Source organism: Caloenas nicobarica, chromosome 8 (genome assembly GCF_036013445.1).
Source record: "Caloenas nicobarica isolate bCalNic1 chromosome 8, bCalNic1.hap1, whole genome shotgun sequence".
Lineage (NCBI taxonomy): Eukaryota > Metazoa > Chordata > Aves > Columbiformes > Columbidae > Caloenas > Caloenas nicobarica.
Genome location: NC_088252.1, coordinates 8659232 through 8681048, shown reverse-complemented (window position 1 = coordinate 8681048; position 21817 = coordinate 8659232). Strand labels below are relative to the sequence as shown.

The window sequence follows — 21817 nt, the reverse complement described above, 5'->3', positions numbered from 1 at the left end:
ATACTTCTTTGGTTTTCAGTTAGCAATTAGCAAAACAGTTTAATCTACCCATTTTATTATCTGGAGTTGCTTGATTAGTACCTGCCTAAGCAGACTTAATGAAAAACGACTACTATATACTTAATGATTCATTTAATATCTGCTTAGTTGTTCTTTCTTTTCTGCATTATATTTTTTCTTACATTAATCTTCATATTTCACAATTTGGTTCTCCTTGGTATTATTTTAGTCCGTGATCAGGAGAGATAATTCTCAAGAAACCAAAATTGGCTGAATCTACATTAGCAGACTGCTAAAATTTACATGCCACATTAACTGTCCTCTAAAGTTTATAAATCATTACAACATATTTGCATTTCACTAAATCAGTCTTCCAAGATTTGCATTTCATTATGGTCTTTTAGTATTTTGACTACAAAGATTCTGACCATTAGGTGTTGTTATGAAAGGTCATTTGGATGTCCTGCCAGTGTTACTCAATAGTTTATTGATTTACTAATTATTCTATTTTTCTGTTACTTCTGCTTTTTGCTTCTTTTTATTTTACAATTTAATCAATATTACTGAAAAGTAGACACAGAAGGGAAGCACTATAAATACAAACTAATTAAAGTTTTAGAGATGATAGACTGAGAATTTCTATTTAGATCTTAACCATTAAAATAAAGGTAATCAATAACATTTTTAAAAAAAAAGAAAACTTTAATGGGAGAAGTAAGTACTTTTCTACATAATTTACAATTGGGCCATAAAATTAATTTTATTCAGTCTTTCTAAATCTCCGCCTTTTTCTGGAAACACCCAAAGCTATAACAGATTTAAAAAACCAAAAGCAGATAAGCAACAAGAAGAATATAAAAATTTCTGCCTGAGGACACACATGTACACCTCTGTTTCTTCACGGTCAGTTTTGGGAACAGTTTGATACAGACTTCCCTCTTTTATGGCTGTCTTTCTTATTATTTTGGAGTGGTCACAAGAACAGGGAAAGACTTGACTAGTATGGTTAGAGAGCAGTGTAGGAGAAAGGGACCTGGGGCTCCTGGTGGACAGCAGCTGGCTCATGGTCATCCATGACAGGATTTGTATCTATATCTGAATTCTCTAATTTTCTGCCCGTGATCCCCAAGAAATTAAGGCAGAAAATGCATTAAAAAGTTCTGCTGGCATTACAACAGATCAGTGCACTGTGGTTTAGTTTTTCTGTTACCTGAAAAAAGCCTACACAATACTGATACAACTCACTTGATGATGTGGGTTCTGTGCTAAGAAGACAACTAAACTAAGCCGCATGCAAAAGTATCTTAAAACGTATTGTGTCTTATACCTTTAGTCCCAATTCTTTGCACAGCAAAGCATAAATTTGTCCTTTGCCTTTACACAGTTGTATTTTATGACCAAGAGTTCATTACCTCCCAAGTCAGGATCATCGTAAACAAGAGTCAATGTTATTAGTGTTACAGTTTCACAATACAATGTAATTTTTTTCACAAAAAAATTATATATCAAGGGTCAAAGTTGCCAAATGTACATGGGAAGCTCTATATTCCCTGCCTTTAGGCACCTAACTACAAAGATCTAGAAGAACTACACCAGAGCTGAATGCTGATTCCTGTGTGCCGGTCCTGGGTGCCTTACACAGTTTGGTGATGGGAAGTAGACTGTGCACTGCTACAGTATGGAGAGTTCTCTCTCCCTTTCTCCACATGTTTCCCAATGTGTACTATAGTTTTTCAGGGCAACGAAATGCTCCCTGGATTGATCTAGATACAAGAACTAAGTTTTGCCAGAAAGAATGATCTGCCAAAAGAAAAAAAGCTGATGGAATAGCATGTTCATCTTTCTAAAGGCCTGTGTTTGTGATTTGTTTCATAGGCTGGTAGTGAAAACAAAAAACAAACACCACCTGGGACTGACATGAAATTCCACATTTATGTTACTGAAAAGCAAAAACAAACAAAATCCAAAACACCTAACTTGCAAAAGACACAAGAACCTAGATTTGTTTTTCACAATGGATAAAAACACCCTATAAACAAAATCTAATTAGCACAGTATCAACAGACAGTCCCAGGCATCTTATACACCTATTTTAATCATCCTACAGGTAAGAAAACTGGGCACAATGCCAAAGAATTTGTACCAGGGTAAGTTTATATCAGTTGGCACAGAGAGATATTCTCAGCAATGAAATGTGTTGGAACTAAACAACATATTTCTGTCACAAAATAAAAGTGCAACCATCTATTTTAACTCTGTCTCTAATCCCAGTGGGTTTAAGCAATTACCATTATCTAAAAAAAATGCAAATTAGACTGCAATTACTGTTGATTGTGGCAGCACTGCGCTTTTAGTGAACAAATAGATCAAAAAAATATTAATTGAATTCATGACCAAGAAACTGCAAGTATTACGACCTTCTACCAATTATTCAATGCAGGCTTTAAAGTCACATTTAAATCAATGATATTCTCATTGCCTTTGCTGAAAAGCAGGTCCCAGGCACACAAGGACAAAGAGGTAACCAAAGATTCCTGACACTTGACATACTTTTGATCATGCCTCTGACTGTAAGAAACCCATGATCACTCACGAGCCAGCTGTGCTGTGTGATAGGAGCCAAAAAGGCATAAGCAATAGGAATGTCTGCTCTGTATCATACTCATCTCAGTGTTTTAATTATCTGTGGTATCTGTCATAAACCTGGTATGAAATAATGAAACAACCTGCAACTCATGTAAGTATCCAGCCCCATACTGGCAAGTCACGTAAAGCTCTGGGAAAACTGTGGTTTCAAACAGAAACATGGAAAACTTCCTTTTAGGACAACAGAGGAAATCTCACAATTAGAAAAAAGAAAAATCCATAGAGAGGCAAAGCTTCTAGGGAACTGCACACAAACATCTTCTTCCAAATGCCCCCTTCCTGTAAACAATCCTTTGTGCAGTTGCTCTGGCAAAAGACTACTGTGCCAGCTGACCTCATTTATTTAAACACAAATGTACTCATCATGATTATACCTCCTATGTAGTATGCTTACCTCCCAATGTATTATTAACAAGACAGCTTTTTTCCCCAATGTCATTTACAATTTATTGATGCTAACAGGTTATTATCTTTTGGTGCTCAGCTGTGCATTGTAGAAGAACTGCACAAATAAAGATGAATAATTTTCGAATAGGGGAAAGGATTTTATAAAACATCCCAACATGAAAATGACTGCTTAGAGAAAACAGTAGCTCCATGCATGTATTCAATTTCCAATTTGGCCAAAAATCAGATTTGACTTCCAAAGAGTATCCTCCTTCTACACAAAACATGGATTAAATGCTTCTGTTAGGAAAGATAAACCGGAGCATTGCTGGGCATGCACACAGGGTGCTTGTTCTGGGAAAACAAGTTCTGTGAGAACAGGAACTTCCATTTTGAACTTCTGCACAACTGCACACAAGTGAATATCAATAACAAGGACTCTTATCTACAAAGCGATGCCAATACGGAACTGTTGAAGTACTTGAAGAACAACGCTACTACTTTGTATTGTCTGAAGCAAGCAGAGGATAGGAGGGAAGATCTTCACCACATTCTTGATGCATCCCAGCCACCTCTCCCAAACTCAGTGTCAAGTTCTGTGCTTTCCCCTGGTGAGAACATGACTGGGAAAAGCAGGAAGCTGACAGACAGGGCTACTGAGGTCCAAAATTGCTGCATATGGAAAACTTAATATGCTTCATTATTTTTCCTATAATAGTACATACATTAGAAAACCAACTAAAATCTGCTCCAGGAGCACTACAAATGGGTGGATCTGGGGACCCATGCCCTGAAAGTTTTAACGATCAATAAACATATCCAGAATATTGTTAATTCTACACTTAGACTCTGCTTCAGAAAGTTCAGAAGAGTGGGACTAGCTACAAACCAGTGAACAAACCCTGGTAGGTAGGGCTACATGCTGCATTAGGAAATGCCATCAGCTAGATGCAAAACTACATCTGAGACAATTAAGAGAACGGACTGAGTGACAGAAATACATTGCTCATCTGAAACTGGGGTTTTACTTTCCACAATAAATTATGGTGGCACTTTCTGACCAAATCTTACATAAAAGAGATGGAATTTCCCAGTGTAATGGCTCCTTCGTTCTCAGAGATGAGAACAGGATTACTCTCTCGAGTTAAAACTCAAGCCAAGTTATCAGCTAGTATCAATAGGTAATTTATCGATAGAAATTACTACTACCTGTCCCAGAACTTACAGTTGCCCCTTCTCCACACTCACCGTTTCTGTCAATGGCAAAAGGAACATCAGTTGTGACAATTTCGTAATTGCAGATCTGGCTATACTGTGGGGAACAGTCCTCGTCTATGGCTTCTACCTGCAGTATGCTGTCATAGATCTTCCCTTCTGTCACGGTGGCCTTATACATGCCCTCCTTGAACACTGGTGAAAACTCATTGACATCCTTTACCTGGATGTGGACCACTGCCCTAAAATAGGTAAAGACAGACGTCAAAGAGAACAATTAATTTATCATGACACAGCACTAATAGCTTGTTTCCAAAAAGACTTGAAAACACTAACAAAACATATCTAGAAAACTATGTACACATCACGCTAAAATATTATTGAATTTCTATGTTTATTTTGCCCTACTTAATATCTTAATGTGGCATTAGGTAAAAACCTGCTGCCACAACTTGTAGGTAGAGGGCTTCATGGTGCTCCCTATTAAAAATGGTCTGCCTCTTAAAATGGACCCCAGCAGAAAGTCAACGTTATTATTCCAGTTCAAAATGGGTTAATAAGAAAAAAAAAAAAAAAAGAAAAAAGAAAAGAGGAAGAGAATTACAGTAACCTTACATATTCGCTACCTAAAAATGGTCAGTTTATGAATATTCTTTAATATTAAATAAGCCTCTCACCTTCTGCTGATTATAATTATTTAATGCTTTAATTAGTTACAACATTGTATGTGTAAACCTTTGAGGGTCAAAAGTAACAGGCCTTTTTAGTATATAATAAGCAAACTCTACAGGCCTTCCTTTGAAAGAATTTGCTATCTGGTTTGATAGGCAAGGTAACAGAGGGATAGAGAAGTGAAGAGACTTTCTAGATCAATGGCAGAGCCAGTAGTAAAGGTTGAGAGCCCAGGCAGCCCAGCTTATTGTGTGGTTTACTATACAAACCGCTGTAACAAAGTCTGATCCCAATGGGTCAGATTTCATTTGGTCGGGATTAGACCAAAGTTTTCCACAAGTGGAATGTGCTAGCTTGTTACTCACATGTGAGGGAAAAACATAATAAAATTTAATAATACGAAGCAAAACCTGTTTCTGTGACTTGGTGGTTATTTGATATATAGGCTTCCTTCTAAATGTCCTGAAAAAGTTCAGCATGCATTATAGAGCTAATTAAATTTTTAATTGTAATTTGTCCTGGATAGGCAAAAGGAAGAATGATTACTATTAATCATTTATTTAAATAGCTCTCAGCAAAACGAACAATTTGTACAGCAGTTATACATCTACACAAGAATTAAATTCATCTTTAATGACAAATGGTCTGAAGCTTGGTTTCATGAATTGGAGGGAGAAAAAAGGCACTGAGCCACTTAAGCTTATGCAGGAAATTGGCTCCACACTAAAAAGTACCACCTACTAACCTTCAATACCCTTTCTTTCAGAGGATTTGAATTCCTCTGAGACTTGCTGTCCAAAAGCTGAGGTCAGAAACACACTGCGCAAAGGCAACACTGCTGCAGCTTATATACATGTACATAGTAAAAAACCAAAAGGTGATTTTTCTTTTCTTACCATTTTAAATGAGATTAACAGAGAGAAAATCTATTTAGAATTTGTAAGCATCAATTAAATGCTGGCTTCCATGTCCTGGATGATCTGCTTAGTCACTGTATTTAACATGAAAGCAAGAATGGGAAAATAAACTAAAACTGAGATGAGGAGATGAATGAAAAAATACTGAGATGCATTTCTCCACTTAAACAGGGATCCTGCTAAAAGCTTCAATGGAACCATTGCAGAATGGGTCAAATTGCAGGAGGCAGGAAAGAAAAAAATATTTTCCAAAAGGAAAAAGGAATAAAAAATGGGTGAACTATTGCAACAATGGTCCATCTTATTTGTGTTCTACGTTACTACAATATAAAAAGGAGCCCTTCAATCTGATTTATACTGTGCAGTAAATGTATACCAAAGCAAAAAAGAATTTATATTCATTTTCACCCACTTGTGAGATTTCTTCCAGTTTGTTCCACTTGGTCCAGATCCACAGTCATAGGCCTGGATGATGAATGTATATTCCTTCTGCAGTTCACAGTCAATAGGACTTTTTGCTCGAAGACGACCTTCTCCAGATGTCTTGTTTAGCACAACGGCTTCGAAGGGCATTTCTTGTCCATGGATTTTAAAAGCACAGATTTCACCTGTGAGGAATAGTATAAAACAACAGATAATTTCTTAGACGTGGTCTTTTCTAACTGCTGTCACTCGTTCCTTGAGCCACTTGAGCTGCCAGGTGGTAGCAGATGTTCAGATTCTTGCAGTTTAGTTTCCCAACAGTAAAAAAACCTAATGATGCAGAACACGGGCACATTCAAAATATATCTTGCTTTATTTACAGACATGTGTCATCTTTGGAGCAGAAGCAGTTGAAGGAACACAGACGAGTGTCCCTTTTGGACATCTCGGTCACCCACCGACATTCACACTCTCATACATGAATGCCTTCTTGGCAGCAACTCACTCTGCCTCCAAACTGCCTCCTAATATAATAGATCTATAGCTTCTCTCAGGGGAATACTATCTAACAAAATAGATGATATACCAAGGACTAAAAAAATTGATTTGGACACAAAAGACAACATAAAAAAGAAAAAAAATCTTATGAGACTAGGAGTCTGGAAGGGGGGAAAAAAAACCCCTAGTTTCTAGTGATTCATTTTTTAATCCTTCATACTGATGGCAAGGATATGCATGCTGAATTCATTTTTTGCCATTTCAGAATGCAACTTCAAAAATGAAATATTTATACAAAGACCAATGTGGCTTAAATATTTTTATGACACATTAAACACATGCTCTTTTATGAGCAAGTCAGTCTTGGGACACGCATTATAGATTCAAAGCTGTCTCCCACTTACATAATCCTTTTCCATTTATTTCCAATTTACAGTTGTAGCCTTTTGGAAATCTCCTTGCCAATCATATCTGAGTCAACTGCCATATACTAAAGTAACTGTAAATCTACGACCTCTAATTCAAGCCTGGCTCCTCACTCTCTTTTTCTAGAACATATTGTTTATTTTTAGAGAAAAGAGTATACAGTGACTCTCTAAAAGTGTTAGAGTTCACAATTCCTATTATGCGTGAGAAAGCAAAAATGTGAAGGAGGTGTGTGTGAGGAGGGTGGGGATTAGGTACAGTTAGTATTAATACCAGCTCTTTAGGATATTCTCTCAACTACCACCGCATAAGATTCCCTTGATTACAATGGGAGCTGAAGGTGAGCTCAGCTATATACACTGACATTTAGACAGATGAATCCCACACTTAACAATTATAATCAAGCCTATGAATGTCTTTCCGGGATCTGCACACAGTTGTTTTAATAATTACAAGGCATTGGGAAAATACATTAAGTATTTGTTTGGACATTTGCTTGCTCCAAGCGCTCCCTCAAGCGACATGGGAGGGTGGTGTGGCTTCCCAAGGCAGACAAAAGTTGTGGTCTTTTCCAGGCTCTCATTCACCCTCAAAGAGCTCAAATATTTGGGCTGTGGAAGAAGGAATAGATTTTACCGTGAGAATCAGACTCCAAAAAGACTAATACTGTGCATATTCCTAAAAGTAGGCTCCACAATGTTTACAAACTGTTGCACAGGAAACAAAGCATAAGATTAAGAGAGGGCTGAAGTGAAGTGAGTTGTTCAGCTTTGATTGTGGACACTGATCACTGAGTTTGTATCTCAAGTTGTCACACACACCTTTGAAAAGAAATTATAATTTCCTTGCAACTTCAAAATGAAACATGAATCTAACATGATATTGTGGTTTTCAGTTTTATTTTAACTAAATATGAAAATAACAGTGTAAATATGGGCAGTCTAATGGAAAAAATACTATTTGTTGTGTTCTATAACAGTGGCCTCCATAGTTTCTTAATAACAAAGTTTTCCTCAGATCCACAATTCATCAACAAAAATAATAACTTTGGTGGTTTGTGTTTATGATTTTATTGATCCACTGTTTGACTGTAAACATTACGGAATTTGCAGACAACCAGGCCTTCTGTTCTTAAAAAAACAGAAATAGCTCAGGGCAGAAAAAAGTTCTCTCTGTCTTAGTCTAAACATTGATCATTTTTTCCTCTCCAAATGCAGAGGCCTGATGCAAAGCAATCACAGAAGCAGCACTTGTTCTAATTAGCTCTCAGCAAATATTTCGGAAGTCTCTATATCCTGCTCCTATGCTAGATACTCCAGCTTTATATAGAACTCAATTTTGTCTTTTATATCTCCATTCGCCAAAGATAAAATAATGACAGCTGCATGGATATGGGGAGACATTTGTAAACACACTGCAAAAAAACCACATAGACTTCCAGATTCTGGCTACAGAAAGCTACTTACATGAAAACAACTGTGTATGTTTTTAAAAACTAGGTAAGATTTTTTTTCAGAAGAAGGATTTACTACTGTTTCCAAACAAATGATTTAACACTGTTGAAAAATGAAAATACAGAGGAATCATAATGATTCTAAACAGGTATCTCAATGACTATATTGGAAACGATAACAGTTGTCAGAGCTGTAACAACACAGAAAATTAAATAAGGTTCAACATTACACTGCGAGACACACATATGTACAGATACATAGAACTACTAATAATAGGCATTACAAATACTGTCTTTAAAATATGCTATTTTTCATTATTAAATGGAGCTACAGGGCTTTATTTAAACTCAGCCAAGCTAACCCCAGACCCACCTACTTGATGCCAACAGGAATTGTGCCAAGCTTATATTATTTGCTGGGTTCTTAGATATATATTGTCATGCAACTCATTTGAGGAACAGGAGATGGGGTCTCTCTCTTATTCAGCCTCACAATTTAAGTTGTGAAACGACCACATTCGGGCCGTTGGCACCACCCACTTCCCTTCTCCATTGTAAGGGTGAAATAAATAGAGGGCAAACTGGGATATTGTTTTCCTCTCAACAGACACCACAGCAAAATATCAAGCTTTGTTCCTAATTTCATTTGAGTGGATTTGAACAGGTGCATATGGGATGATTCAGGGATCATAAAAATGGTGGTGGCAGTGAGCCAATAAAATAGGGATAAGTTGGTGATACCACATAAAGGTAGAAGCACACCTATGAAATCCTATAGCAATTGCACCCAGGGTAGCGAGAAAATCTCTCTTCTCCCAGGGCAGGATGTACATCCTGAGGGTTTCCAGTTGCTTCCTGTAAAAACTTCTGATTGCAGGGTTTAACTTCACTAAGAGTTGCTTCATTTTAATCCATATTTTACTTAAATTCTGGGCATTATGTTTTTTCTTCAAATCATCCAGGCTAGCATTAGCCATTAGCACATATTAATTTCAAAGCCTGCACTATTTTAAGTTGCAAGCGCTGGTAAAGATCCACAGGTTACTACTGCAGGCATAATAATCATATTATTTCCTCTGTAAAAATTATAATAGCCTGAAAAAAAGCTATTGACAGTTTATCATTTCTGAAATATAACCAACCAAACTTTCCACTGTTTAAAAATTCCTAAAGACAATGTTTCATATTCAGCAACATTTACATGCAAGATTTAGTGATTATAAGCCTTAATCAACCAAATTTTATTGCAAATTACTGCTTTTTATATAAAAAATAAAACTCATGCTTCTTTCAGTAGAAATAAAAATCCCCAATGTTACTCCTTTAACAACTACACAGAATTATACATTTGAAGTCAATTTCAGAAGTTATTAAAAAAATTGCATGCTTATTTTGCCTTTCACAGCTACCTCTGCATTTTCTTCAGCTTTTGTTAGGCCAAGAATACGGAAGACTTCCAGTGAAAAGCTGGGATCTCTGACATTTGATTATTTTCATCAATAGTTAATAAAAGGCAATGGTTGTATGTGAATCAGCAATCACTAAGAGGTTTAATTTGGTTGTATGAAATTCAAGAAGGCTCAAGTGCTGAGTCCTGCACCTCAGTCACAACAACCCCATGCAACACTACAGGCTGGGGAAAGGACAGCTAGAAAGCTGCCTGGGGGAAAATGGGTGTTGACTGAGAGCGGCTGACCATGAGCCAGCGTGTGCCCAGGTGGCCAAAAAGGCCAACAGCATCCTGGCTTGTATCAGGACCAGTCTGGCCAGCAGGAGCAGGGCAGTGACCGTCTCCCTGTACTCGGCACTGGTGAGGCTGCACCTCAAATCCTGGGTTCAGTTTTGGGCCCCTCACAACAATAAAGACATTTTGGTGCTGGAGCGAGTTCAGAGAAGGGCAACAAAGCTGGTGAGGGGCCTGGAGCACAAGTGTGATGAGGAGCGGCTGAGCGACCTGGGGCTGTTCAGCCTGGAGAAAAGGAGGCTGAGGGGAGACCTTGTCGCTGTCTACAACTACCTGACAGGAGGTTGTAGTAGACTGGTAGTGGGTCTCCTAAGTAACAAGCAGAAATGGCCTGGAGTTGTACCAGAGGAGGCTTAGATCCGATATTAGGAAATTTGTTTTCCTGGAAAGGGTTGTCAGGCATTGGAAAAGGCTGCCCAGGGAAGTGGTTGAGTCACTTAGGTATTTAAAAGATGTGTAGCCGTCACACTTGGGGACATGGTTTAGTGGTGGACTTGGCACTGCCAGGTTACTGCTTAGACTCAAGATCTTAAAGGTCTGGAATCCTGCAGTGCAGGGCTGCCGACATTTTGAGTTTCTCAGTACCACTGGGGAGGTTTAATTCTTTGACAAGTTTCTGTCATAAGCTGTAGCTACTGTTTAAATAATTTCAAAACATATAAGATTATGTTTTGAGGGAGGAAAGGGTAGTTGTTTGGGAAAATAATAATAATAGTAAAAAAGAGAGATGCAAAATATCTTTAAGGATAGAAAAAAAATTAAGGCAGTAACTACTGTATATGCTTTTCCAGCTCATTGAAGTCAATGCTATTAAACTCATACTAAAATCCAGGAAGTGATACTGAAATCATAAACAGAGGGAGGTGTTCGTATCTTAATAAAACACGAAAATCATTATTTCCTCATATCTAATTTTATGGGCAACAAGCTCTGCAAAACAAGAGCATAAATCCACCGCTACCCTTCCTATTCTATTCCTATGGATTTGAAATTGAAAAGTGGAGGAAACTGCACTTGCACTCCAAGTGATTCATTGTTGCCATAAGCTCACACCAAATGCACCAGACTTCATTTTTCTGCTGAAGCAGGGATCAATTGCTCAGGATAAAAAGATAGCTCTGTGGGTAGCACATAAGCAGCAGTCATATCTGGGTTTCTTCCTGGCTGCACAATAAGTTTCCCAGGGAAATCACTTAGGTCATTAATGCACTCAGCAACAAACCACCTGAAAAACCCACTCTACAATTTTGTTTAAATAACGTTGCTTAAAAAAAAAGAAGTAATTTTTATGGACATGCTCTGATTATAGTGAGATATATGACCATGTTGCTCTTTTGGAAAAGAGACCACCACTGCTTAGATGCTTAACATGTCACACTGTGCACTTGGATCTGCACAAGAGATCCTTGCACTCCAGCTCAAATGATGGAGAATTGATATACACTTATTTGAAGGCTGCAATAAACTTTGAGATGGATCACAAAAATATGTAACAAGGAGAAAAAGGTTTGTGCACATAAAGATGTGGTTAATTAACTAACGATTATACAGTTCTCTGTATTATATCCTCTACTATAAAAGCATAGAAATATAAAATATTGTCATTCATTTCTCCAAAACACATATCCATGTTCTATTGTAAATAACCTCAAACATTTCTTAACCTTTTCATCTTTCTGAAATCTGCAAGATTCAAGAGAGAAAGAAAGCAACAAGGTTTGATTTTAAGAACAGCACAAAACCATATACCAGCATAATCAATACATCGAGGTCCATGTCTACCTACACCAGTGGAAGGCTTTTTGTTAACCTCACTTTTTATGTTTGCAAGCATCCTGTGAATTCAGCAGTGTATCTGAGTTTCACACACACGTACCCTCAACACAGAGAAACAGCTGTCCAATCTAGTTAAAATGCTGTAAGGCATGGCACAGCCTCTTTAACTGTTACATGATCATTACTGAGAAATATTTGCCTTGCCATTTTTTAGAATACCACATTATTATGAACTATTTGAAAAATAATCCTGCAGCTGTGCAGTTAAACCTGCAAAAACCCCCCATATGAATAAAAGGAACTTTATCCCCCAGAAGCTAAGTGGAGCACAATTACTCAGTTTTCCCAGTTGGGTCATTTTCTGATCTATGTTTTCACACGTGTTATGTATGGGTCACCATCTTCACACACACTACCTGCATTATTTGATTAGTGTTTCACTTGAGGTTGCAACATTTGCAATCAGTGACTGCAGGTTTCCTGCTACTGCAGCAGATGAAGCAGCACTTTGCTTCAGCCAGCCATCTTGCAGTGAACACAGAAGCCCAGATGCTAATTCCACATCTGTGTCTGAAAGATGGATCATGAAGCTACTGCACCTCTAGGTTAGTGAGGTCTAGACTGAGAGAAACAGGAGATAACTTGCCTAGTGAGGCACTGACCCATTTTACTGTGTATATCTTTTGAAAAAAGTGAACCTATTTTATAAGAGAGACCTAGAGGTCTCTGTGTGTAAGATTACAAAGGTTATTACAATGCTTGCAATGATTTCTAGCCACTAAATACTGCTGAGCTGTTAAAGGACAAATGCTAATAAAATACATAAAAGTAACTAATGATGTATAACGTGACTAGAATTTCAAATTAAATAAAGACCTAGGATTAGGAATGTTGGCTAGCAAATATGTGCAGCTTACAGAATTCCAACAGGCTTGTAGGCAAACCTAACAAACATTTTCTGCAGCAGGACAGATGCACCAACTTGATCTGCTAGGTTTGTCTCTCTTTTGCGATATACAGAGCAGCACCATGTCACAATCAGTTTAGAAAATCAACAGCTGTTTAGTCTATTGAGGACTCAGCAGACTGACAGAAAACCTTACTTTTTAATTAAAAGACCTTCCCTGGGGCCCTATATCAAGGCAGACAATTTGAGATGAAGAAGCTTGGAAAATGTTGCATTTATTAAAATTATTCCCCTGAATAATTTGAAATGTATTGTTTTGGGGTATAGTTGGCTAGTTCAAAGCACACAGTGGATGATCAATTCATTTTTCTGTTTCTTTTTACTCAAAGGCATCAGTCAGCTTTAACTTGAGGTGTTATATCAGGAACCTTGGCAAGGACATACTGTAAGCAGTGGACTTGACCACACAAATCAAAGGAGAGGCAAGTACTAGGAGCCAGGACTGTTTTGCAAAAACAACCACCTTATGGTTATATCTACCTTACATCCAAATATGTAGACCAAACCAAAAATGACTATTGGGATCTACAGAAAAGTGATTGCCTACAGGTTAAAAGCAGTCCCGTGTCCTTCTTCCAGCACGCCAATATTTTGCAATAGCCATTCACCCTCTTTTTTTCTCAGGTTTGGAATTTGAAAGATCAGGTTGATGATTAACAGAATGCCATTAAAAAGCATTAGAGAATCACTTGAGAGCAATGGGTGGTCATTTGAGGCTATGTGGGGGTCTGCAGACAGTTGGATGCCAGCAGCTCTAAGCCAGAAACCCAGCACTCACACTAGCACAGGGCTGGACCTGAATGGACAGGTGCTGTCATGGCTGGAAAGTCTGGAGCGAGAGCACCCTGGATGTGCACAGAAGACATAAGAAAGGACAGCAAGATCCACCTGTAATTTATATATCTATATTAACGAAGTGAGGACAAAGAACACAATTTTTTAATGACAATTTTCTGCATGCAGACCTGTCAGGTTTGCAAAAATAAGCATTAGAGAGGTGCAATGTGAAATACTTTTGGATAACCGTGGAATTTTCAGGGTATTGGCAGCCTATGAAGTGAGATAAAAGGGAAATGATGCAGTTTTCGTCTTTTCAATGGCTCCTAAACTCTTGTCAGAGACACATTACGTATCTCAGGACCGTTTCACCTTATGCCCACAAAAACACACGTGGCAGAGAACACAGGGAGTTAAAGGTTAGGAAAGGGGTAAAGTGCTTGCACATCCCCAAGTTTTCACTCAAATATTTACTCTACTACGGCCTCTTCTTATGGAGCAGATTAAGTAAAAACCTTAGGAACATTAATTCAATCTTGGCATGGAGCCTGGGCACAAGGGTTTAATCTGTGCATCCTGCAGATGTGCCGTAAAGTAGAGCACTGAGTTTAATTGTTACAAGAGTACCATATGGTTCCTCCTCATCGCAGCTTTTTTTTTTTTTCCCCCCCATTTGTTTTGATTTCCACTTGTCTGTCTTTAATCTGAAATATTCAGCTCCAAGTATAAAGACATCCTTTGGATTGGATCTGTAGACATGATGAGTTTCTTTGGGCACAAACGCTTCTACTACAAAGCATCGATCACAAATGAAAAATAACAGTCAAAATTACAACATCTAGCCTTTTATCAGAATGGAAATCACATAGCGAAGATAGATTCATCAAAGAAAAGGTAAATGCAGATCTCTCACTACAAGATTGTTTGCATTCTACTTTGTGTGGACACTTAGAATCGCTATCATTATTTCTAAAAAAATACATTCAGCTTATCTTACTCCTCTAAGCCTTACAACCTCCTCCTTTTTTTTTTCTTTTTTTCTTTTTTTTTTTTTTGTACAGTTTATTTCCTACCATGCCTTTATAAAGACAAGTATCAGTGTCATTTTATTCTGCGCTGTTCTTAAGCATATGGTTGCTCCCCCCACCATCACCAATAAGTCATCAAATAGCTCCAGCCACTTACCATAGTTCAGGCAGTAAACAATTGCATTTTACGCAGAAAAGGTGAATTGTCACTCACAGGCAGCTCATGAGAAAGCCTGTTTTTTTAGGCACAGAAATCTGAGAGAGACTCCCTACCGCAGCTTTGTGTAGGATTGCCTTAGCCTACTCATACTTAGTATTTTACGCATTAGAGGTATGAGAACCTCAGCTGTGTGAGCTGACTACACCTCACTATTTCTGGAGCTGCTCTTGAGCAACTGTGACTGGCTATTTTGTTCCTTATTTCCAGCTTTTGACTGTGCTAATAACAACACAGACAAATACTTAAGCAGTACAAAATCTCAGATTTTTCTGAGACAATAGCTTACACCTACTCAGAATTTAGCAAGATCCTTGCTTTTTAACACAGGAGTGTCAGCCAAAACAGGTCCTGATATATTCAGGGATTCAGATGGGACTCCAGCCACCAAACCAATTTCAGAAGCACAGACCCTTGACATAGTATTTATAATGGTAGGCAGTGCTGTGCACCAGTAAATCTTGGGCTGATTGCAAACATTACTCTTTCACGTAATGGTATGGTTAGTAGTAGTATAAAGTAACTTTTGCAATATAGAAAATTGGATTAATTTTTTTTTATACTCTCACCAATATGAAAATAACTATACTGGATATAAAAACCACATCTGCATTGAACCTAAAGATACAGAACAACCATAAAGAACTCTTTAGTAAAAATAGGGGCCCTGTACCTTTGAAGATTTTACAATGGGATATTTTATGCATATTATTTATTCAGTTATGCAAGGAGGTTTGTTTTTTAAACAGTAAATTCAAAGCCACAATGAGCTCAACACACTGGGGTTTGTACTTCTTTATCATCTAACATACTGAAAAACCCTACTTATTGGCCGTATTTCTTCGATGTTATCCTGGTTGCTGCCCTCATCTTTTTGCTTGAGCAGGAGCTATACAGAGGACATAAATCGTATTGTTCAGCAGCTTTGAAGATGATGTTAGCTTTTTTCCCAATGTGGAATTAAAAACAATTGGAAACTTCTCATGAAACTGAGCTGCATCAAAATAGCTGTTTTCAGAGAAAGGTCAGGTTTTCAATTCAGTTCTCTCAAAAACCCCATCAGCATTGCAGAAATGGCAGAACTATCAAAACACTCACAAAATACTTCTAGTTCAGTAAAACTGTATTTTTGATAAATCGTATTTTTACCAGCTCCATTATAAATATTTAATGACTTTGCTCTTTCTCTTTGATTTCTGCTCCCTCTCTGCTGCCCATTTCTGGCTATGTTAGTCTGAGAGCTGTTCGTGACATCACACCCAGCTGCATTTTGTGCCTTTTTTCTTTTTTAACCTATTAGAAAAACATACTTTAAGAGACTGGGAGTGATAGTCCTTCTGAAAACCTGTAGCACCTGTCATAGATTATAACAGATCTGGGATTTCATCCTTGGACTTTCTAGGAATTCGGACTTTCTAGAAATTTGCAATCAGCAGATTTCTTGCCTTCAAAACACACATGATCTTGTAAACATTTCAGTATCTAGGGGTGCAACAGGGGTCATTCCCTCATCTTCTGCCTCAAGTCAACATCTGAACAAGTCGCTTGCTGTTCATGGAAAACTGAAGTCCTGAGGCCTGTGCACACTGGAATGATTGAAACTAGACTGAACAATGCAATGGCAAAAGGCAGTCCCTTGCCGAGTCCTGGTAAAATCTGTAATTGCTAAAGGCTAAATTATCCTTGGTTAACTGAAGCACAATAAAATTAAACCTTGTAGTACAGAAATGAACACAGATCTCTCAGTTACCAGATGCTGTTATGCTGTTAAGCATAATATCGCAGATCTTGCTGAGAGAACAGCTCGTTTTTCTACAAATTCTGTATTCCATCCCCACTTTCATTCTACAAAGTGTAGACGAAAGCTTATTTTTTATGCTTTAGGAGCTATGACTGAACTTTCATTGCAATTTAATGTTTAATTTGAAATTAATGGGATAAAGGATGCAACTATTAAAACCCAACATGTGCAATATAAAGCAATAAAAATGTAACACCATGAAAATTGCACAATAATAAATCATTTCAGCAATTTAGAAAGTACAAATAAATATCTATATAGTTTCTATTTAACTGCTACTCAACAACATAAAGAACAAATTATATTTGCAGTTTCTGAAGTAAATTATAATATTAATTTGAAAATATCTGGTAGGAAACACAAACAAAGTATTTTATCAAGATGTAAAGTTAATTTAAACTCGTTCTGTGGTTAACACAGGACACTATTTAGTTGTATTTGCATTTACACCATCACAACTGGACAATCAGAGCCCACTGGCTGTGGCTGTCCTGCTTTGAGAATGCTTGGCTCCAGCCCTGGGAAGCAAACGCAGTGTCGGCACAGCTTTTAGAACAGATATTTACAGACTTGAGTTTCTGGGTGACAAATGGTTTTCTGGAAGGAGGAATTGACTACCTGCTTGCCAGGGCATTTGCTGAAAACAGCTTCTCTGTTAGCTCTGTCATGAAAACGCCTATATGTTTTGGAACATTCTGATGTCATTTAAAAACTGGTATTTCCTCGTCATGAACAAAGTGCAAAGTTGCCTTCTATAAATGACCAATAATGATGGTGTTATCTGTACTGGTTTGTTTTCTTTACTTGCAAGTCATACCTCCTTGCTCTCAAGACACAAATAACCGTTCACAGTTTCTTCTCCTATTAGCCCTGCAGCACATAACTAAAACTGAGTGAACTGGATCATGCTGCTTCTTGCACATAATTAACAGACTTGTTTACTAAAAGCCTCATTTCCTGATATATTGAGTAAATGCTGATCCTCTAGACTTCACTGGAAACTGCAGGTGGTTACAAAGCCTAAAGACCAGCCCATCTGTCTTAATCGTATTTGAGAAAAACAACATGACTGTACCAGTATTTTTAAGGTCACAGTTTGAAGACAGAGCGATCAAACAGCTGTCAGTGAGAGCTTAAGGAATCTTTAGATAAAACATTTTATTTCTGTAATTCTGGGCTCAGTTTATAGATGTAACAGTTAGAAAAAGCATATGATTTGTTTGAAAACGGAATATGTAGGAAAATAATCAAACACAAAGAGATAAAAACAATGCGACTTTAAGAACTCAGTTACTCTTCCCTTAACACATAGTTCTGTTTGCAGCTTCTACATTTTTTGCAAAATACGCACTTAAACCAGTCTCTCACAGATTAAACTGCTCTTCCTGTGGGAAGTCTGTCCCTGTTCTCATCCACCCAGTGACCTCTGTCCCTCAGGAGCCTTTACAAGGTCCTTTTCTACCCCCATGAACAGACAGGGGATGACGGTAAAAAACCCATTACAACAGCATCTGATACCCCACAGCAAAGGAAAATGATATGTAGAAATTAAATAATATAGGGAAGCAGCTGTGCTTCTGCCAAGGCTTTTGTCTGTAGAACAGAGTTGCACATAATTAGGTGGTGGGGGCCACCTCCATGAAGACTGGCAAACACCAGGGAACTACTTGGATTTGGGACCAAAAATTGCCCACTCACATACCCACTTGCTCTGGGCACAGCACTGGAAGGAACACAGAGAAACGTGGTGCCCTCAAGGAGGTAAATCTCACCTGAGTGAAGTTCTTCAAATAGCCCAAAAGGCATTAACTTCGGTTTTGTTGTTAAATGAAAAACAGGCAGCCTCAACTGGCAAAAAACCCCAGCGACAACCCTTGTCATCCTCTCAGTGTTGTTACATAATTAGCACATTATGACTGTCAAAATTACTTATCCAGATACTGTGATAGCTCACTTATCAGATTATAACTACTTAAACAGCCATAATTGTACAGAGATATGCAGCCAAATAACCCTTGAAGAATTTTGAATATTATAGGTCTGATAAATGAGATGATAATGAAAGGAAAGTAATTAAAGCACTTATTTTTGATAAGTTGTGATTTTCAAATTATCAAGTATGTCAACTTTTACATCTATAAAACCATGATCTGTAAATGGAGTAAAAATGCTTCCCAGCTGTGGCACTGGTACAAGTTTGGGTAATGATACCTGAAAGCAATCCGTTTGGCACATTTCAGGTGGCGTAGCAGCTCCCTCTCCTTCAGAATTCCAGGAATTCTCGGAAGAGCGCGTCTGTGTACATGTGCATACTACAGAGAGCAGGTGGAAAAATACTAGCTGCTAAAAACCAAGCATATAAAAAAATCCTAGCTCAAAAGCAGATGAACCCTTTGTAACTGCTCATCAACAACAGGTAAGTCAGTGCCACTGAAAAATAACTAAAACTTTGATTAAATTTGTGCCAGGCTTAGTTGGTCTTTTGAAATGTTTTTTTATGGTTCACTTTCCAGTGCGGAATGAACGTGTAAACATGCAGGCATTCACACACAAGCTGCTTACGGGATTTACACGATTACCCTCTGCTCTAGTCCATCATTTCAGGGATTCTCTCCCTGTCCCCCCACCTTTTTCTCTCTTTTTCTTTCCCCACAGGGGTGGGTGTGGCAGGAGCAGCGGATGGTGAGGGGGCGAGAACAACAACATATTTTATTAAAAACATAACATATTGTGGTTTCTGATTCTCAGCTTTACATTCTGGGTACGGGACAATCTGGTAACAGAATGGATAATGACTTTTTCTGGTTTTAATTATGAACTATAGCTGTCGCTCATATCAGTTTCTTCACAGCATTGCTCCACTAACCTCAGAAAGCTGTTCTCTGTTTTTACAGCTGTAAGGGAGTGAAATACGCACAATAATCCCAACAAACAATAAGGCAAATGTGGCATTTGAGTGGAAATTTCAGAGTGTTAATGCCTTTTTTTTTTTTTAACGTGAGCAACATACAAACATTTATTGTTTTAATAGTGCATATACACTCTGTGTAAAAAAACTGTGCAAGAATCTTACTGTGTAAATTCACTGGAGAACTCAAAAGGATAATTTAAGAGTTGTCACTAGTACTTTGGTGTTTAAGTCAAAATTACATTAATACAACAACACTCAAAAAGTCATTCTGCTGGCCATAACACAGGAATATACAGGTATTTTTACACAGTATCCACAGTGTCTTTCCCCAAATTTTATTCTCTTAGCCTGAAAATGGAAGTAAAATATGGTCATGGCAAAGATTATATTAAAACACAACCACAGCACTACTTTCATAGGTGCTTTGGAAAGATCTTTGACAGACTGTGGTGTCAAGGCAGGAGAGATCACTTTGTCTTGGTTCATAAGGCACAAACAAGAATAAAAACACAATCAGAATTTCTTTAGGTAATACTGGATTTAAAACAGTGAAAGAACCAATTCAAAATTGCAAGAACAAAGTTCAGCTTCCACAAAACTGATGATATAATATAGATTATGCAGGTCAAGTGAGGAAGAACATTATTCATTATTACATGGATTCTTTTTTTCTCCAGAGACGGAACTCCATGAATTCAGTGGCAGTGAGGTGGCCTATGTTTTGTTAGAATGTTGAAACCCTTTAATCACAAGCACATTTGGTTTCTGCTACTGACTGCACTGTTGGTAAAATAAGAAACAAGGCTTAAAGTAGACACATTGGTGCTGGCAAGAATTATTTTGAGATAGTCTATTTTCAACTCTATGATGGGTTTAAAAAAAAAAAAGTGTACATATATATATATATATATATATGTGTATGTATATCCAACAATTCAGAGTGGCTTTCCAGATTCTATACTAAAAATTCTACTAACACAGGAGAACAAAGACTTATTTTAAATGAATTATATGAGTTCCTCACTCTACCTCTTTTAAAAGGATTTGATCTACATTGAATCGCATTAGAAAGAATAGTGCTGCATGAGTCAAAACAAGAAACAAAATAATGATGAAAGCAAGCCTTCCAAAGAAATACTTGAGGAGTCTTTGAATGAACAATGAGTAGGTTATCAATGAGATTCCTGCTTCCAGCTGGGGTTCGTGAAACTATAACTCCTAGGCTGAGATCTAAAACCAAGATGACAGTGAACTGTTGAAAATCCCTGCCCTGAGAACAGAGAAGTCAGTTGTCAGCAGGTGGTTGATGGAGAAAAGGGCAGGAAGCATCAGAGAATGCAGCATGGTGTCTTCTTGGTATAGTTTACAGACAGACCTAGTAAACCCAGTGACTGGAAAGATTATTTTTCTAATCTAAGATTATTCTTGTAACCTAAGAAAAATTAATCTGTGAAATTCCACACCAAGACAGGTTCAACAGAGCCAGGCACAGTCAAGTTCAACTCAGGCAAGAGGCCGTAAGGGACCGATTGTGAAGAGAGGACAGTGACCAATCCAGATCTGTCAAACCCTCATGGAAATAAAGAAACCTGTAGTTTATGGACCCAGACCTGACACATGCAGGGTAAATAGCAGAACATAATGCTGTCAGACCTATCTCTTGGAAAGCATCTTCGGTGGAGAAACTAGGGAACAAGAAACATATGCAGCTTATCCCCAAGACATACTGCCATGTTTAAGAAAAAACACAAGCAGCTAGATTTTGAAGGGTCAGAGCCAGCAAACTGTTTTTACCAATCTATCATGAATGTACCAAGGCAGTAATTGCGCAGTTTATTCTATGTATGTCACGTTTTCCTGAATTTAGACACATATTTTTGGAATTAAATTTCCTATATAAATATATATTTAAACTTTCATAACTTTCATAACATCAACCCTCAGGGTATGTGGAGAAGA

The 21817-nt window shown here is 37.7% G+C and overlaps 1 protein-coding gene across 1 annotated transcript in view; it reads right to left on the bottom strand.

Moving 5' to 3' along the window:
- CLSTN2 (calsyntenin 2) overlaps window positions 1-21817 on the bottom strand; it is a 221769-nt gene that overhangs the window by 78157 nt on the left and 121795 nt on the right. The window contains exons 2-3 of the mRNA XM_065639801.1: window positions 6250-6445; window positions 4282-4490 (exon numbers count right to left, since the gene is read on the bottom strand). Of these exons, the coding sequence (XP_065495873.1) occupies window positions 4282-4490; window positions 6250-6410 (370 nt within the window). The 5' untranslated portion in view covers window positions 6411-6445. The remainder of the gene's footprint in view (window positions 1-4281; window positions 4491-6249; window positions 6446-21817) is intronic.